We start from the raw sequence: 18920 nt of genomic DNA on the forward strand, positions 1-18920 counted from the left end.
GCCTTTTAAATTGTACTGAAAATCCATCCTCATCTTTAGAGAGGAGAATCATTGTGAGTTTATGTTTCCCCACAGTTCAGGAACATGAGATCTACTTGTCCTATAAAAACACAGCCTTGACATTTACCAGTGCCCAGCCTCTCGAATTCAGTAATAGCAGGTCACATACCTACAGCTTCACATGTGAACTATCTTTCAGACAGCAGCCTTTTTAGCCACATCAACCTGCGTGTTAAGCAAAGGTAATCAAACACATGTCCATCCTCAATGCACATTACTGCACCTATCGAGCTTTTCTCTGGGACACTTTCATTGCAATGAGAACCAGTCTGTGTTAAGCTTAAGACTTCCATGAACTTATTCCTGTTCCCTTGAAGTGTCACCACATGAGCCTATCACGTACTGAATACATAAGATTCCTAGACATATCGCTTGCTAATGAAACCGTTGAAAGTACAGTTAAAGCTCCTCTACCAATGTATTCTTCACCTTTTCGTTTTACAACATTTGATTTAAACTTCCAGCTACTTCGTGCTGTAATACTGAAAATCAGATTCTAAAAATGGCAGAAAGCCATTACAAGGAAAAAAAGAAGTATTCAGCAAATCTTCTTTGTCCTTTGATGTAACCAACTCCTGTTCATAACAGGAACTAAGTAGCTTTCACAATGGTTTACATCCAGGTGGCTCATTTCAGACTGGAAGACCAGATTAAAATTTTGGCATCTCACCCAAAGGCCGTCGCTCCTTCTCATCCGAGTTTGGCCTAAGCAGCTGCAGAAGTTGCCCTCCTGCACCTCTCGGAAAGCCAAGCTGCTACTTGGGAAGGAAGGGGAGATGGGAGAGTCGGCTATTGAGACAGGGTAGCACCTGCTGTGAAGGGAGCATGTGCCCTGTGGCAACCACAATGCATTGGGAAAAGCAGCTGCAACATCAATTATCAGGGTTAAACTGTAAGCAAGTGCTAAGGGGTTGGATTTAGCAGTTTGGGCAGCATTTATCCTTTGAACAGCCCTTCCCCACCTAAAGTGAGCCTAAGGAAACTGCCTGGAAAGCAAGATCTATTAGGGTCCAATTAGGGCCACAAGGAAAAAGCCTTCAAAATCTCCTGCATATAATAAACCTTACACATAGTTGCTACTCTTCTTTCCTCTACCCCATCCGATTGATTAAATTTGCATGGTTGTAGATGGGTTAAAAATTAAATTCCATCTCTAGTGTTACAGCATTCATATAAGAGATCTTAAATCAACTCTTGATCACTGAAGAGTTACACTGACAGGAACAGCGAATGAATAGTAGCTTGTTAAGCACAGAGTGTATGTGAAGAGTGGTCAGGGAGAAACTGAACATGCTTGCAGAAGTTAAGATTGCCCAACATTTTTCCAGTTAAAAGCTAATGAAAAGTAAGGCCTGCCAAAATTCCATCAGTTCATGTCATTTTTTTGTGTCACATTCAGTTTAATCCTTCCCCCTAATCTACATGTAAGGCTTTTGCCATTTAACCAGATAAAACCCAGAAAATCTGAAGACTGCTTAAAACTGATTGTTTCGAATTTGTATTTTCCTATTCTGTGCCAAGAAACGCTTGGGGGGGGGGACGGGGACGGACAGCTATGCTACAGAAACACATCAAAAAACTGCAGCTTGTTTTTCCCCTTTTGAATATTTGGACTGTTTGATTTGCCCCAAATTTAAGCTGCTCCTTAATCATTGTACAGGCTAAGAAAAAGTCCTCTAATTAATACATTTGACTACTACAGGCAAAACAGAGATTAACAGCAAAAGACTAACAGCAATAACTGAGCAGGAGGGATTATGCTGCATTGCTCAAGTGCTTCCCACTGTTGATAGCATCTGAATAATATGGAAGTGGGGCGGGGGGAAGGAAGTCATCCAATTTGAAGAAACGAGGACAACAGTGACTAATACCAGGACAGGCTGACAGAAGAAATTAACCTTTAGAGTACAAGCCCAAGAATTGCCTGAAAGGCCATCCAAAATAACTAAGTTCCAAAAGTCATCTCATGTCAATGACACCTACTGTCCTTCTGTGAGTTTCTTCCTGCTCTACTTCATACACAGAGCAATGAGCAACGACGACGAGGTACTCCATAAAGGAGCAATTCCCCGTGTCCGTGGAGTGAACCTATAACTTCCAAACCTAAAGGTCAAAGTTACATGCATATATGATGTTACATACCTTAATTACAATGTTCCCCAGCATTTGCTTTACTCTTTTTAAAAAGTTCATATTGATTTTTATTTTTTTCAACTTTTGCAAACATAGCAGAGTTGCAAAAGAAGAAAATGCACCTTCTCTACTTGTGTCTGCTATTGCCTTAACTCTAGCTATACCATACACAACAGCTGCCTTACTAGTCCTTCTGTTATTTCAGCAAGATGCATAACCGAGGTAAGTTTACTTTGCTGCTCTCTCTTTGCACAATTAGTAGTCCTGTCCTACAAAAACACCCTCTTGCAAGAGTTGATTGTTTCGACCATACTTTAATTCAACTCCCATCCTTGGGCTGCCAAGGATGTTAATTTATAACAAGACTAGTAGTGTTCTTCCTTCACTGAGCTGACAGCCAGGGACTGGATGTAGGCCCAGACTCCCAAAGTTATTTAAACATCCCCAATCCTCCTAATGAAAAGGACCTAAAATGTACTTGGGAGTTTCGTCCCCATGTTCAAACAGGAATTCACAAAACTGAAAATAAGCAGCTTTCACTCACTGCCAGTCAAAATCCAAATTTTTAATTGCAGCCTAATGATAGCTCATCCTAAGACAGTATTTGACTGAAATAAAAAAAGTTTGTTTCAGCTCCATTCTACTGTGCCAGAAATGAGAAGTGTGTCTTCTTAAAAATGTGGAAAATTATTACACCAGGCTCAGCTGTTGATCACTACTTCTCAGAACTTTTTGTCTGAGTTGCAATCTATTCAGGAGATCCAGAGAGCTGTTTCTTTCCATACGGAGTGCTAAATTCCATATTGCACACAATACTCTGAAATTTCCTACAAAACTCAAAGCAGTACTCAAATACACATCCCAGGTTCAAGAAGTTTGGACACTTATATTTGAAAAATGCTTAAGTTGTGCTGAATACTGCCTTTTGTCAAAATAATTTTGTTGCTTGATCACAGTAGTCCTGTACTTGGCTACCCTTTATTTTCCTCCTTTGTGTTCTATAATTTCAGTGCTCAAATATGAATTTGCACTACTTGTAACAGAAGGAATGATTTATGTGTATGATTGACAAATTCTACCTTAACATAGAACAAACAGACAATGAGTCAGTGCAGTGAAGTGGGGCCTGTTCTTACCATACAGTTCATGGCAAAGTGATTGTGCTGTGTCTGAAGCTCCATCGCATGGGGGTGACTGGTTCCAATCTCTGTGTAGCTGTTCAGAAACAGACCTTTGTTGTGTGTGATCCAGTCAAACATCTACAAGAAAATATTAAGGAAGAAAAAAAAAAAATCACTAATTTGTTATGGCAGAAATCATAGACAAGTAATGTGAGAAATCTGTGAACACTGAAGACGGAGTCTAAGGCCATAAAATTTAACACCAATGCTCTTTCTGTTGTAAGTTACCCTACATTTTAAACAAATCATTGCTGAAATCTGACTTTTGGGACCAAACAGCTGAGGCTGTTAAATCTTTACTATAGGTGTTTATCTCAACAAGCTACAGTAAAGTCATAATCATAAAGTCATAAACTTCATTACTACAAAGAAGTCATAGTAAACAAACGGGCTTGGAGCACAGCCCTGAGTTACCAAGCTTATATGTTCTCTAGTGTCAGCATTTCATGATGTCAGCAGCTTAGTAATTTAGAATGAAAATGGCAACTCAAGGAAATTAAATATAAATTCATTCTTGCTGATCAAGTACTTTAGCAGCAAGTTTAATATTTTGAGTTCATAACTTTACAGCAGATTTGAAAACAACTTTTCTATTGCTAAACAAATTAAAAAAAACTATACTTAAGCACAGAGTTACACATTACCTTCTTCCAGACAAGTTTAAGGATAGTCTTTAAATATTTAAAAAAAAAAAAAAGTTATTTTAATATTCAAACAAATTTTAGGAAAGACCTTATCTGACAACGACCATCAATGGAGGTACATAGATATGTTAATAGTGGCAATGGATGACAAAGTTTCCAAAGATCAAGCAACATGGCAAAAGGCTAAGTTTAACACCACCACCATGCCTGCAATGGTCTTGAAATCTTTGCTATATCTCAGCTCAAAAGACCCACCTACTCTCTAGATAAGCTGAAAATGTTTGTTCAGAAAAAAATGGTAGCAATGAGCAGTAAGTACTCATTTAAAGATCTTTTAAAATATGCTGGCTAACAGAGCAATATTATCAAATCAATTATTCCACCCAGGTACATGAAAAATCAAATTATAAGTAGACCACAATATAAGGACCGTAAACCAAAAAAAAAAAAAGTTTTAAGAGCTTAGACACCTGAAACAGCTAATCACATACTCCTGAAATTTTCAGTTTCTTACCTAGACCACAGTGAAGATGTGTTAGAACATTATTCAAAATAGACACTGGTCCTGCTCATGACCACCTTTCTCTAGGTAGTCTGACTTTGCTGCCTTCAGATACCTACAGGACAGTTCCAATCAATATCCCTCCCACCTCACCCCTTTTTTGCCTTCTCTTCTTCGGAACCAGCCCAAGTTTCTTGTGCAAAGAGCTGTGCAAGTCCTCCAAAATGAACACATTTATTTGTCCCCATCCAATACCCTTTATTTTTCCAATGAAGATCCAGCCATTTCCCACACCTAAATAAACCACACAGACATACACTGATAAAGGAGCCCTGAGCTATGAAATCTAATCTGACACAAGCAGTGAAATAAGATGTGTAAGTAGAATAAGGCAAGGGCCTTAATCCAAAAGTGAGTTGGGATACTACACAAACCTTCTTTTTAATCTTTTTCTACTGGTTGATGAGAGAATGAAGTCCCAGGTATGCTAGCTGCTGTCAACCCCACTTTGAGGTGCCTAACATCTCACTCTATTTTGAAAGAGAGATGCATTAATTTACTATAGACTTATTCTTGGAATCAGGAACCTAGAAAACACAGGCAGAAGCTTATGCAACCACATGGCAGGACAGAGATCAATCCCACAGGCTCAATTATTTCACAAGGAGTTTCTTAAAGCCCAAGTTATGTAGGCAACTTTTAGATGAGTAAATGAAGAACATCTCTTTCAAGACCACATGAGCACCATAAAAAAATATTTTGTTCATGCTGTAATAATTAATGTAATTAATGCTGTAATTAAGTGGCTGAAAGGTTACTAAAAAGCATTTTGGGCCTGAAAGGGCAATACTAGACCAACAGCTTGTTGTTTTCCAAATAATTTTATAACTCTAAATTCACTTGACCAGATTTTTTCAACTCTTTACATGCCCCTACTATTTTCAGCTATACCCGTTCAGTAAACACTTACTTTAAATGGTACTTCTAAAAAATGATTTCTTTTTTAAACACAGAAGAAAACATTAAGAGTAAAAAAAGTCCCTGACCTGAAATGATGAGGGTAAGGGAAAGTACAGGCAAAGAAAACAGAAGAAGGAGGAGGAAGAAGAAGTATTATATATGTTTGCTCTACTTGTACTCTTCCCTATGCATCTGCTTATGACCACTGCTGGAGGGCAGGATACTGGTTTAACACAGACCTTTGGTCTCATCCAGTTCAGCCATTCTTAGATAAAATATTTTAAGAAATTTGACAAAGACCATACTTACCACTTGACTGCATAGTCTAGTTACTTTTCCTGGAGAAAAACTCCCCATCCTTCCTTAAAGCTATTTGTTCCACAGTAACAAGTTAATAATAAGTGATTGCAAAACGATTCTATATAAAAGTAGATCTGATTTCAGCTCAACTAAAAGTGCACTGCCTGCCATATTTCCTCTTCAAATTCCATAACAATGAAGGGCTTTCACATTTGAATGGACTGGTTAGCCTGAAACATTCTGAGATCACTCAGTCCCCTGTTAATGACATATGCACTGTCAAAAGAGATACATCAGTTTTTAGCCTGGGACTTTAAATCCTGCATCAATGAAGCAGCTCCCCATGTCAGCCTCTTCAGAGTTTGTCGACTGCCTGTCACTCAAATCCCAAGGGTTGTTCAAAAGGAGACCGATGTAGTCCTTAGTCAACTGTATTTATAAAGTATACAGCATTCATCTTCACTTGATGCATGCAAAAGCATCTGTCTGGAACAAAAACTTATCAAAATAAAAGCTTTATAGTCACTACCGCTTAATATTTTCTTTGGTAAGAGCTACCTATGTACTTTACAGCTTCGAATTACTACCCCATCCCCTTTACTCCAGAAGATTTAAGAGTCACTCTCAATCAAAATATCCTTCATTTCTCAGTAAAAGGCTAGTGACTAAAATTACTATTTGCAGGTTTTCTTGGTACTTCTTTCAAGTCCGTCAAGCAGTGCCCATTTATACTCCCCTCCCCCAATCCCTTACCTTTTCAGCATCCTGCTCAAACAGCCTGAGCTGAAAACATTGGTCCAATTTCAATTTCCGCACATGCCACATCTGATGCAGATGCTGCCGTGTTGAGTGCAGCCTGTCCAGCATGGTGGATACTTTGGGTAAAAGGTTCTGTAAGTCTGCATTCCCTGACCCAGAGTTCTTTTTGGGAAAGCTATCACTGCTCTGTATCCGCTGGAGCAGCTTTTGTCCTTCCACATCAAGGTCCTCGATAGGGGCCTTAATGACTTTCTTTTTTAATTGTGAATGCTCCTCTATCATATTGCGAGCACCTTCCAGGTCCTGAGGCATTTCCTTTTTTGACAATATATCTTGCAGTTCCTCCAGTCTGGACAGCATATGGGTTGCATTGCTAATGTAGTCCTCAAAGGCAACTCTGATTTCTATCCACTCCTCATGGTTGTACTCCAAACAGCCATCAAATTCTGGCGTTAGCTGAGAGGGATCAACTACTTTGGTAAGGCCTTCCAGAGACACCATATTTGTCTAAAAAATAAAAATGAAAATTAAAAAAACACTGTTACTGAAATGACTTTGAAATTTTCTTTCACGTTTTTGTTTTTCTCTTTGTAAGAGTTGATCATTTTGCTCATGAAGTCCATGTGACTTAACTTTTCTCATACACTTCTTTTCAAATATCTATTCTGATCAGCCTCCTGTCTTGCAGGTATTTTCCCAAATGAGAGAAACATTTTATTTCTTTCTTACCTCACTACACTTCAGGAGAAAACAGCAACCACTCTTTCAACTACCATTTTGATTAAGTTTTGACTTCGTGTATTGTAAAGCAGCAGGAGGATAACAGCAAGGTTCAGCTAGCTGCTTTCTTCTGGATGCTGGCAATATCACAGTTACCACGATGCAGACCAAGACAACAAACAGATGAAACCTAACATTTTACCATGAGCAGTAAAACCCTAATTCCACCTTTCTAACTTTCAGAAAAAGAATATAAATGATAACATGCACAACTACCTAGCCTAAGGACACGAAGAAAACCACACTCCCTCTAGCACCACTGGCCTAATGTACCCATCCTCTTGTCTAGAACATAATTCATCTGAGAGTTTTCAAGATGCTGATCAGTAGTGAGAACACTTAAAACCATTAAATAAATTTGGATACCATAGGGGAAATTACCTCAAACTCGAACTTAGAGCTGCCAAAGTTAGTCCTCTGTTTCTGCCAGAAATTGTCTGGCTTGATTATCAGTGCAACGTGAATACAACATGGAAAGGATTCCTGTAAAATCTTCAGCAGAGGCTTTATGGAGTCCCATTTTGACCCACGCATATCTACAATGACAGTGAATCCTCGTTTACATACTTCCTCACTGCAGAAGAAAGAAGAAAAGGTTATCAAGCAAGCGTTACAACTTCAAACACAGCACTCTACTGCATCACACTGCCTGATGAACATGGTCTCCTCAGCTAGCCGTAACACCCTAGGATCTCACTGTTGACTAGCTGACACGTACAGCAGATCTCAGGAACCTCTCAGGAAGCTTCTCTCACCTCCCCTGCCAAACCTGTTGCTGATCTGATAATCTGCCTTTATCTCCTCTTTCATTTTCATGGTTTAATTCACAATGATTCATCTTCCAGCCTTGTTTCTCCTTCACCTTACACACATACTGAACACACCATTTACTGAAACAGCAATATGTAATTAATTTACAACTGCCTCTTCACAATTTTGTACCAGTAGAATTTGCTACATGACCTTGTTAACATGGAAAGGGAAAATATTTCAAAAGCAATGCGTCATAGCCAATGGACTACCAAAAGACTAAAAAGATGTCCATTGTTTGAGTACATGAGTCACTTTCAGGGATGTGACTAATGGAAATGCAATTCTGGACTTCATGTGGTGAGGTTTTCAGAGCGTCCAAAAAGTAGGGAAGCTTCACTGGCATACTTTATACAATCTCATTGGCCACATTGTAGAAAGATGAGTTATGACTGATACAGGAGAGCAGAAGAGCTTCTGAAAGAAGTGATAATACAGGTTCCTTAGAGGAGGAGATTTTTAAAGTTTAAAAAGTTTAAAGTTTAAAAAAAAAAAACAAAAACACCCCCCACAAAACCAAAAAACCCCACCATTTAAAAAAAGGAGTTTATCAAGATAAATGTTGGCTGTCCCACCTGCCCATAGGAATGCCAAAAATGGTAATGGTAGCAGGAAAATACATTAAAATTGACTAGCTTGGAATGCATGTAGGCTACAACCTACCTTTCTGACCACGGTGAAAATATTTTCTAACAGCCTCACAGGATTAAAGGACAAAAATAGCTGCTGTTTTAAAGATACACCCATTATTAAAAGGCTGCATGCTATTATACGAGTGCTGCTCAGCCCACCCCTATCCTACCACACAAACGGAGCACTGTGTGAGGAGGAGTGCTTGCCACTAATTCCCACAAGGCATACATCTACTGGGGTGTACGAAGCGGTCCCTCATCATGTGATATCGTGCAGATGTATCGTCTCATCATGTGGCCCCATCATCTGACAAAAGATGAATCCCTTCTGGCCAAGGATCACAAAGCTGTTCCAGGAGGCTTTAGTCAGCCACGGTCATCTGTTAGGTAAACCTGAACTATACTAATACCTGGTCCAGTCAGCACTGATGACTTAAGTTTAGCAATATTTTTAAATCAGATAAATTATTAAAGTAGTAAAATAGTGAAACTGAATCACCTTAAGTGTTTAGATCTCTTGCCAAACAACGGACATGTCTCAATCTTCAGCTACATACAGTAATAGTACTGCAATAACTAACAGACAGACCAAATGTTCAGGGCTATTTGTACCAATCGGGACTTCTCAATTAGCATGTTGCATGATCAGATCCTAAAACATGACTTGTATGAAAATGAGTCTTGCTTTTAATAAAGTTCCCTTTATTCTCAAAGCTTTGCCATGCTTACAGAGATATAAAACCTGTACTAAATTTCTTTTCATTTTAATTCTATTGATGCTAAACTATCTTTTGCCAGAGGACCACTGTATTTTGCCAGATTATCTCTAGAAAACTCTCTTGGGCATATTTTAATGCCTTCTTCCCACCCTCCTTCCTCTACCTACCCAAAATCCCCTAGTTAACTTTAAGAAAAAAAAAAAAGTACTAACACTCCTACACTTCAAAGTGAAATAAAGACTAGAATAATTGAATTACCAACAATTGCTCTTAAGGAAGGCCATACACACTGTCAACTAGATGTCTTGAAGTTATTTTTGTGAAAGCACTTTTGTCAATCTGAAACCGATATCTCATTACATCAGGTGCAAAGACGACTGTCTATAAATGAACACATTACAGAAATATGGAAGATATTGCATTCAGGGATGTTGTCCAAGGGTTTTTTTCAACTGTAATGACAACTGCTCCTTGAAGTCACAGACAAACATGTTCAAGCACAGTCAGTGTTGCTCCAGCCTGCACTACATGCTGGCAGATTCTGAGCTGGACCTAAAGTCAGGGTCTTACAGTCATTTTTGTCCCCAATTCAGTTACTACTGGGAAGAGTTCTATGTGAACAAACTTTTTTACATATATATAGTACATAACTTTTTCTTTAATACATATATAACTTTATATACATATATGGGTGTGTATATATACACACACAAGCACTGGATTTGACTTCTGCTGATTTATTTACACAGCACATTGTAATTCATAGCTTAAATTGTTGATAATACAATGATATCAGTACTTTCACACACCTGTTCCCAGGTTATCCAAGACCTATATAAGCAATTTTACATCTCTCTCTCCTGGTTATTCCTGTGCTATATCAGGACACTGTAATTTATCTAATACAAATAACAGTTAGGAGTGTTGTGCTGACCTCACTCCACACAAGGCATATTGTGAATGATGACCAGCATGTTTCCAATTATTGATGTACTGAAAGCCTTTGAGTTGTGTTTGCCATCTTCAACACAGTGACAGCAATATGCCATGGCAGTGCCATTTCCAAGACACAAACTACTTGCAGCTAAAGCACACCAGTCATTCCGCCAATAACCTTCCTTCTACAAGGCAGAGTAATTATTTAGGTCTCTTCCAAAAAGCAGTTTGAAAACAGTAACTGACAGAACTTGGTATGAATTTGCTCATTTTCTTAACCCATTCAGTCTTCTAGCTTGTGGGTATACTGCAACATAATCCATTTATTTTGTTTTATAGCTTCGGAGCTTATGAAGCGACCATCACTTACCTAGGAATACATGCTAGGTATGAAATTAGTCTTCTAAGGTCTTCTTGCCGTATTCTATCATGATTACTACGAGCTGGAAACGTTAGAATGGGACCTCCACGCTTATCTCTGCCACCTGAAAAATTAAAGATGTTAAAAGACCCCACAGCATAACACCATTCGTGTTTGCAAAACTAGTCTTCACAATACTTTTGGAAAACCTAAGTCCTACAGTGTTTCATGAATATCAACTTAAAAAAAAAGGAAGCGATTTCAAGTTAAATGCCAACACTGTCATTTGGAGACCAGCTTAAAATTGAATTTTGGGAGTATCAATTGGCATATTGTCACAATTCGTACAATGAGGAAGTATCTGCCAAAAAAATTGGAACAAAGAATAACCATAGCATTACACTTACACATTACAGTCACATTCAAGTTTGATTGGCAGTGTGACATCTCCAGCAATGGTGCTTTGTTAGGTATTTAACTTTTGAATCAGCAGTTGTACAGATTAAATTTAGAGTTGCGCTACTTTGTAGGGAAGTATTTAGAGGATACTCAGTGTTAATTTCATTTACTAGCACAGAGTTTAGGTGTATAGTATTTCACACCCAATGCATATACCAAGTGAGTAGATGGATACTATTTAAGCATTTAATTTACATTTTTACCCTGTTCTGATGTGCAGATTCTGAATTGTCAGTTCATAGTTTTTAGTTTTGTTAGCGATGCAGGAAATTCTGAATCCACTCAATAGCTAACGCAAAAAAATCTGAGTTTAAGTGGTTCCACTTAAATGTATTCATCTCATTCATTAAATTGCACAGACTTACTGTAGTTGAACATTAAAATGCAATTTTGTATCCAACCCCTTGCTAGTGACAACAAAACGTTACTATTACTAAATACTAAATTCAAGGCAGTAGGCTGTCCTTATCAACACTTGTATAGTAGCACAGACACATTCTTACAAGCTAGCTTTCACATATATGTTCTCAACCACAGATGTGTGGACTGTTTTCTCCTGTCCCATGGAAACGGAGAAAAACACCATCCTCTGTCCTGAATGATTTCTCATTGTAAATCAGCTCCTCAGTGTAAATCCATGTTACTAAACAACGGTGTTTTTTTTTTTAAAAAATCCCTTTAGAAAGGAAGGGCAAAAGCAAACGAATAAAACCAGTCACTCAAAAATTCATCACTATGCTTCTCAACACAGCCTGCGTGTGCTTGCTAGAGACACTGAGCCTAGCTGTCGAGGTCTCCAGGGTTTGTCTGCGCTGGATGTGTTCCCCATGAGGCTCCAAAGGGAACTCAGAAGAGGCAAAAGCACCTCTGAATTTCCGTCAAGCTGCAACGCCAGAAACCTAAACTTGAAAGGAAACTCGTATTCTTATCTTCCGCGACCCCCTTAAGTGGGACATGAGATTAAAAACAACTGAGTTGTCTCATTCTAACGGAGAGAGGCAAGTCGTGTCCTGACCATCCTGCCCACTTGCCAAGCAGTCAGCTTTGGGGATTTTCACATCGTGAGTGACAGGATAAAAACAAGACAGAAGCCACAAGAGAGAGGAAGGATAAAGGACAAGGCTGAGAGTCCAACAGCCCAGGCCTCCGCTCAGCTCCAGCGATCACTGGGCTCCAAAGCTACCAAACTCACCCAAAAGTCTGCTGAAGCCCTTAAGGCTCTCCTCAGTGCACCGCAGGCCAGCAGCTACAGATCTTAAAAACTGACATTTCAAATGGTAAACACTACGGATTCCAACCCCCCCGAAAAAGTCCTTGATTGCTCAGGGTGGAAATTCTTCTTTAAAAAAGCGGCAGCTAGCAGGGAAGAGCAGATGCTGAATTGTCTTTAACACTCTCCAAGCGTTTTAAACAAATGCCTCCCTACACGCGGTCACCTCAGATCAGTCCTCTGGGCCTTTCCCACACAGCAACTCCTGTATCATGCGATTTTCCAACATGACAGAGGAAAGAAACCCATATTCTTTATGTCATTTTGGATGCCACTTCACTTGGCTCCCAGCTCCACATACACCACAGAGAAAACCCATTTTTAAAGAATGGTGCTTAAATTTCTGATAAATCATATCCTGAAATTTTTGTACGTTGGAGACAAAAATCTGTCACACAAACTTCAAGTCTAGACGAGTAATGAAAAAACTTGATTTTTTGGTGAAAAGAATTTCACTAGCTGGTCTTAAACTGGATAACAAAATTGTAAATATTAAGCAAAAATTCCATAAGACTTGTATTTTTCATCAGCTATATGGAAAGCTTTCTTAGGCCTGTTCCAATGAATAAGTCTCATTTCCTTTGTTCCTGATGCTCCTGTGTCATACATGAACAGGAATGTTAAAAGCAACAACATATGAGGCATCAGGTGGGAATTTCCTGTCTCACAATAGTCTTTATCCAACTCAACCCCCTATTTGTCTTGGTTTAACAAAAGCATATTAAGCTACTACTTTCATTGGTGAGACTTCCATTATTACCCCTTTCCTTTTATATAATCCCCCCCCCCAGTACTGAGATATTCTGTTTACGCCAAGATGTGTCATATGAGTAGCTGATCGACTCACATGAGTCACCCACCATGAATCACTACTGTCTAGTGCACATCACTAACAGCAGCCTTGTCAATGGTCTCCAAATGGCACCAAAATCCAACAGGCTGAGCAGTGCATTTTTTGCAAGAAATGCCTTTTTGCCTAGTTTCAAAGTACTTAGGTAAAGCTAAACAGTGGGCTTTTATGGCATATTTGAAAAGCAGGACAATTTATCAAGAGCCATTTCCTCAAATGAAACCAAGATAATTGCACCTTGTAAGGAAATGCTCTCCTCCTGCAGGTATGTGTAGAGAGCTGTAAGAGTATCTGTACTTCGACAGACTTCAGTTTAAACTTAACCAAAAAATTGTGTCCAAGACTCCATTCATACTTCATGGTTACATCTCTAGGAGGCTTTTCTATTTCAGGTGGTGCGACACCCAACACTCAAGCAGATTATTTCCCAGGTAGGCGAAAATCAGTTCACGGAAGCTTTTTCTCTTCCCCCCGCTCCCCCTGTCCCTTTCGTTGCTGTTGTTTGAGAACCACTCTGTTGGCAATTTTAGAAAAACAACACAGGATTCACAGGGAAGCTGCACCCAGGCATTTGCATTCAACACATAAAGTTATTTTGTTACTTTGACCAGGAGAAGATAAAGCAGTCCAATCTGTCAGACCAGTTTCATGATGGACAAGTATTCCAATACACAATTTAATCCAAAACCAGTACATACAGATGCCAGAATTCAGGCTAGACTGGTGACCTTTGGGACTTTGCAGTTATCAACCTACATACAGCAAGATGTACTTCACAATACGTCACAGAAGTATTTGTTCTTCTGTACTTCCTTGCCTCCTGCCCTAGCAAAAAAATACCTGCTTCAAGATCTCTTTCAGAACTGAATTCTCAGACTACATCTCTCCTTCTTACTTTCTCACTCCAGCTGTCATCCCATCATTAACTTTATCTTTCTTTAAAAGTTTGAGCGTCACAGCTACACTAACACATTTTAAGATATGCAAGGGAACACACAGATTTTAACAAGTCCTTGCCTTATCTGCACCATAGTCCTCATTTGTACATTGTTTGTTGTACAAAATTTAGTTCTAAATTCACTTTTTAAATTTTATTTTTTTTTAAACTATCCTGGCTGGTGCTACAGACAACAGAGGCAAGAAGAAAGAATTCGCTTCCATCTAAATACATATCCAGATATGCCAAATTATGAAAAATCCACTCTTTTTTTTCATTTACAAAAACACATCAACAGCTCAATAAAGGGGGCTAAACCAGATCGTGATGACGGAGGAGAAAGCAAAAGTGAATCACATCAGATGTACTGTGATTTGTGGCAGAGGAAAAGCAACTACTGAAATAGTTTTTTCAAAGTGATGAAGTACTCAGACTGTGCAAAGAAAAAGAAATTATGTTGAGTAATCTGTTAAAAATATCCACCTGAAAAGAAATGAAAGGAATAAAGGAATAGCAAAGACTGAAAAAAAGCAATATAGACTTGCAGTCTAACTCAGGCTAACACAGATCGAAGAGGTTTCTGTTGGAGAAGAAAAGGGAAGCTCCCATAAAAACAGTTTAATCATAACATAGTACACTTGGAGTAAAAGTGGTACCTCAGTGGGAGGTATCTGTTACCAAGAGCTTTAACTTGATTAGAACACCAAGATTTCTGAGTGGATCAAAACATCATCTCCAGAATGGCTTAGGAGATAGCGATGGTGGAAACAGTCATTGTCCCTTCTCCACGTAGCTCCCTGTGAAGAAAGCACCTTCATCCTCTTTGCAGCTGCCCTTTAAGTACTGGAACACTGTGACAAGGTACCCCCTGAGCTTTCTCTTCTCCTGGCAGGAAAGACGGAACTCGTTCAGCCTTTCCTCATGAAGCAGGTTCTCCAGCCCTTTGATCACCTTCGTGGCCCTCCTGTGGACTCTCCCCAGGCTGCTCGTGTTTTTCTTTAACTGTGGGGACCAGAACTGGACACAGTACTCCAGGTGCAGCCTGAAAAGCACCGAGTGGAGTGGGATGATTACACCTCTATCTCTGCTAGCAATGGCCCTGCAGAGGCAGCCCAGGATCCGATTTGCCTTCATTGCTACAGCAGTACAGTGCTGAGTTAAGTTCAGCTTTTTGTCCACCAGGACCCCCAGGTCCCTTTCAGCAAGGCTGCTGCTCAGCCACACAGACCCTAGCCTATACTGGGCTCTTTGGTTATTCCAACCCAGGTGGAAGAGTCTGCGCTTGTCTTTGTTAAACTTCACACTGCTCTGGCTAGCCCACTCTTCCAGCCTGTCCAGGTCTCTGCATAAGATGGCTCACCCTTACGTGTCCATCTCACAATAAGCTGGTCTTAAGAAGTGCTTAAGAAAGTCAGCGTTGTCAAAAGATCAGTGTCTTTAGTATTCTAAGAACACAAAGATGAATATACTGCTATACGGCCCATACTTACTCATGTAACTTGGAGAAGGAAGGTCTCAGCAAAGAAAAGCAGAGAAAAGACTGGGAAAGTGAACTGAGGATCTCAAACGCACCATGAATGTTTTTCAGCCTGTGTTATTTGTGTCACTTTCCTGCTCTATAGAAAAGAACCACTTCTTTGCACTGATGGTTGTCATACTTTATTTCTACTTGAGAAGGTACTTGACAATCAACAATGAACATGTTGCAGCAACTTAATGGGAGTATTAGAGCTTTTAGTAGAGATAACTTAGACTTATCTTTAGATAGACTTTTAGCAGAGATATCCCCAACAAATTTGTCCTACTTCTACAGACCTTAACCAGTTATTGTACTTAAAAATATTAAAACCAGATACTTGAGCAAAACTTTTACTTTTGAAGAAAAAAAATGAAGTACACTCAAAGCCCCTGTAAGTCAGTAATCCAACAGCCTTCCTTACCTTTGTGTTCCCCAGGTATAAAGCTTGACAGTTCTAGTTCCACAATGGTTAAGCCCTAATGGTGGTGGTAGTTTAGTTAGGGGTTTTTTTGTTTGTCTGTTTTGTTGTGGGTTAGTGTTTGTTTGTGGGTTTTGGTTTGGTTTTTTTTTTAATCACCTGCACTACTAATGTATCTCATTTCATTTTAGCTCCACTTGCAACGGAAATATAAAACTACGGATTATGGCAGATCAGTTCCGGCCAGTCTTGCTGCCCACAGCTGTTTGCTCCATTCTTCTGTCAGATGTTGCCACCTTCACAACGGCAAGCTGGCAACCACTTCTTCCTGCAGAGCACCTCATCTGCTCTGGTTCATAATCCATCATCTCCCTTTAAATTTATCTTCAACTTTCATTTGACCCACTTCACTTGCACTGAATTAATGCCTTTTGAGAATGCCATATGCTTACAAACTAATATTAGACAACACCTATACTCTTTCAGATCCCTTCTAAGGGGTCTAAACTAAGTTCTGGACAAGCTGGAAATTCAGAGGTTTTGGAATGGTAACTGACTACATTAAGTGCCATAAAGCAAGGTCCAAAAAAGACTAATAAGGGACTGAAATATTGTGTTTAATTCCCTTTTTTCTTTCCCTCTCAAAATACAGTTTTAAGCAAGCCTTCAACAGCACTACAATTCATAAGCAGAGGAATCAAGAGTTCCCAAACTACCAGGGAAATCGGCTCTGTGCAGTCTGTTATCATTCATTACAGTTGCCAGGACCTTTTAAAAAAAAAAAAAAAAATTATTTTTTTTTTTGCTTTATACCTCGACTCAGAAGGGTGGACAGGATGAAGTACTGTGAACTACACATTGTACTTGCAAGCATCAGCACCCATGCACAGCAAATCTCTAAAGAGTGCAATTTCAGGGATCATTTTGTACATTTTAATATTTACAGATAAGAGCTTTATTTTTGGAGTTCTTGACAAATTATTTATCAAAAAAAACCTCAAACCCTTTCAAATATGGGACTGTCCTCTAAATCATTTGACACCGAGATTACAGCAAAGAGAATGATCTTGTTTAATCCCAACTTACTTCAAAAAGTCATACCAAAACGCAGTTCACAAGAATAAGCACCCCAACCATCATTCCATCAAGTAAAGTTACTTACCAAGTTATGGAATATGTTATGATATTCATTCATCTAAACCCCATTTTTAAATTCTCTGCTATTCCTCATTAAGTAACCAACCAACTTCAAGGTGTGTGCTGGAGATAGCTAAAATTAGATGCTAACTTATTTCACCATGAAGATACTAAGTGTGCTTCAAAAGATATGCACGGAAATTTCACCTCTGCAACAGAGATATTTCTCCAGTGATTCAGATGGGCCAGTAACAAAGCCATCTCTGTAAAACTCTCCAGCAGAAGAACCAGAAATAAGAGAAGGAACATGACTATGGTACAACAGGTTGTTCTAGGTTGTTCTAAACAATGCTGTTGGATATGTGAGGGGGACAGGGCACAACTGGGACGACAACAAGCAGTATGTCCCATATTCAGCAAAACACACATCTTCTTTATTACAGATCCTTTCACAATGCTCATGTTATGTTTGGGATATCCAGCTGGAATAGGTGCTACTCCAGCTTTTCATGTCTTTTGTAATGATACCTGAAGTATTTAAAATACCATTTTACATGTGACTAACAACACAGTTACGCATTCCACAACAGAAGAAAATAACTGTACCTGAAAGGTATGCAACTTTTTCCTTTAAAATTGGCAGTACTTCCATAGCCTTCATTTCATCATTTTTGCGAAACCCTGAAAAAATGAGAAGACAAGATAATCAGTCAGCAATTCAGACAAGCTCAGCTTCCACATTTAACAAATGCACTGTAAAACATTTACCTTAGGAGTACAATCTGAATGTTATGATTACAGGAGTTAAGATAACCTTATGGTAAAAGGTTGCAAAAAAAATGAACTAAACTTTTAAAATGTATTAGTGGACAAATCATTGCTTTGACTAGCTTAACGCAAACAGCATAGTCTGTCAGCAAGCCTCAGTAGAAAACAGGATACTGGAATTAGCCTTTTTCATCAGTAAATAAAAACTATCAGTTGCATCTTGTTGCTTTTAGGCATTCCAACTCCCACTTTAGCTTCTGGTTCCACCATAGAGGAGTAGCATCAAGCTAGTAAGACTAGGTACCTTTAGAAAAATTACCAGTAAAAAAACAAATAAAAAACCCCCAAACAAACAACAACAACAAAAAAAAAAACCAGAAAAAACAACCCGAAACTCCCAAACCCACAAAAAACACCACACAAAAAGACCGAACAAAAACCCCTAACGCTATTTACATGCAACTTTCCTTACGTCACTTCTGTAAGGAGAATTGGGAGATAAAGCTTTCCACCGTGTCTTTTCTGCTGCCTGACAGGAGCAGCGTTTTGTAACGGAGAGCACATTTTGTCATGTTAACTCTAGACACCCATGGAGTTTGAAATGGTCCCCAAGGTGAGTGATTACAGTCAATGTTGCAAAGCAGCACATCACTGGCTTCCCCCTCCTCTCTATTATATTTCTGTGACCGGATTCTAAACTTCTCCCTTCTTTAATAAGGGAGATTTAGCAAGCATTTTATTTATGACCTTATATTGCATACTGACGTGTACAATACAGAATTGGT

At 39.0% G+C, this 18920-nt stretch overlaps 1 protein-coding gene across 4 annotated transcripts in view; it reads right to left on the minus strand.

The window, feature by feature from the left end:
- The window catches only part of TRIO (trio Rho guanine nucleotide exchange factor), a 256719-nt gene that overhangs the window by 165032 nt on the left and 72767 nt on the right, over positions 1-18920 (minus strand). For all 4 annotated transcript variants that reach the window (XM_075052205.1, XM_075052204.1, XM_075052206.1 and 1 more), the window contains exons 2-6: positions 17974-18048; positions 10787-10901; positions 7701-7893; positions 6534-7046; positions 3330-3452 (exon numbers count right to left, since the gene is read on the minus strand). In XM_075052205.1, coding sequence (XP_074908306.1) covers positions 3330-3452; positions 6534-7046; positions 7701-7893; positions 10787-10901; positions 17974-18048 — 1019 coding nt within the window. The remainder of the gene's footprint in view (positions 1-3329; positions 3453-6533; positions 7047-7700; positions 7894-10786; positions 10902-17973; positions 18049-18920) is intronic.

Source organism: Buteo buteo, chromosome 20 (assembly GCF_964188355.1).
Source record: "Buteo buteo chromosome 20, bButBut1.hap1.1, whole genome shotgun sequence".
In the NCBI taxonomy this organism is placed as follows: domain Eukaryota; kingdom Metazoa; phylum Chordata; class Aves; order Accipitriformes; family Accipitridae; genus Buteo; species Buteo buteo.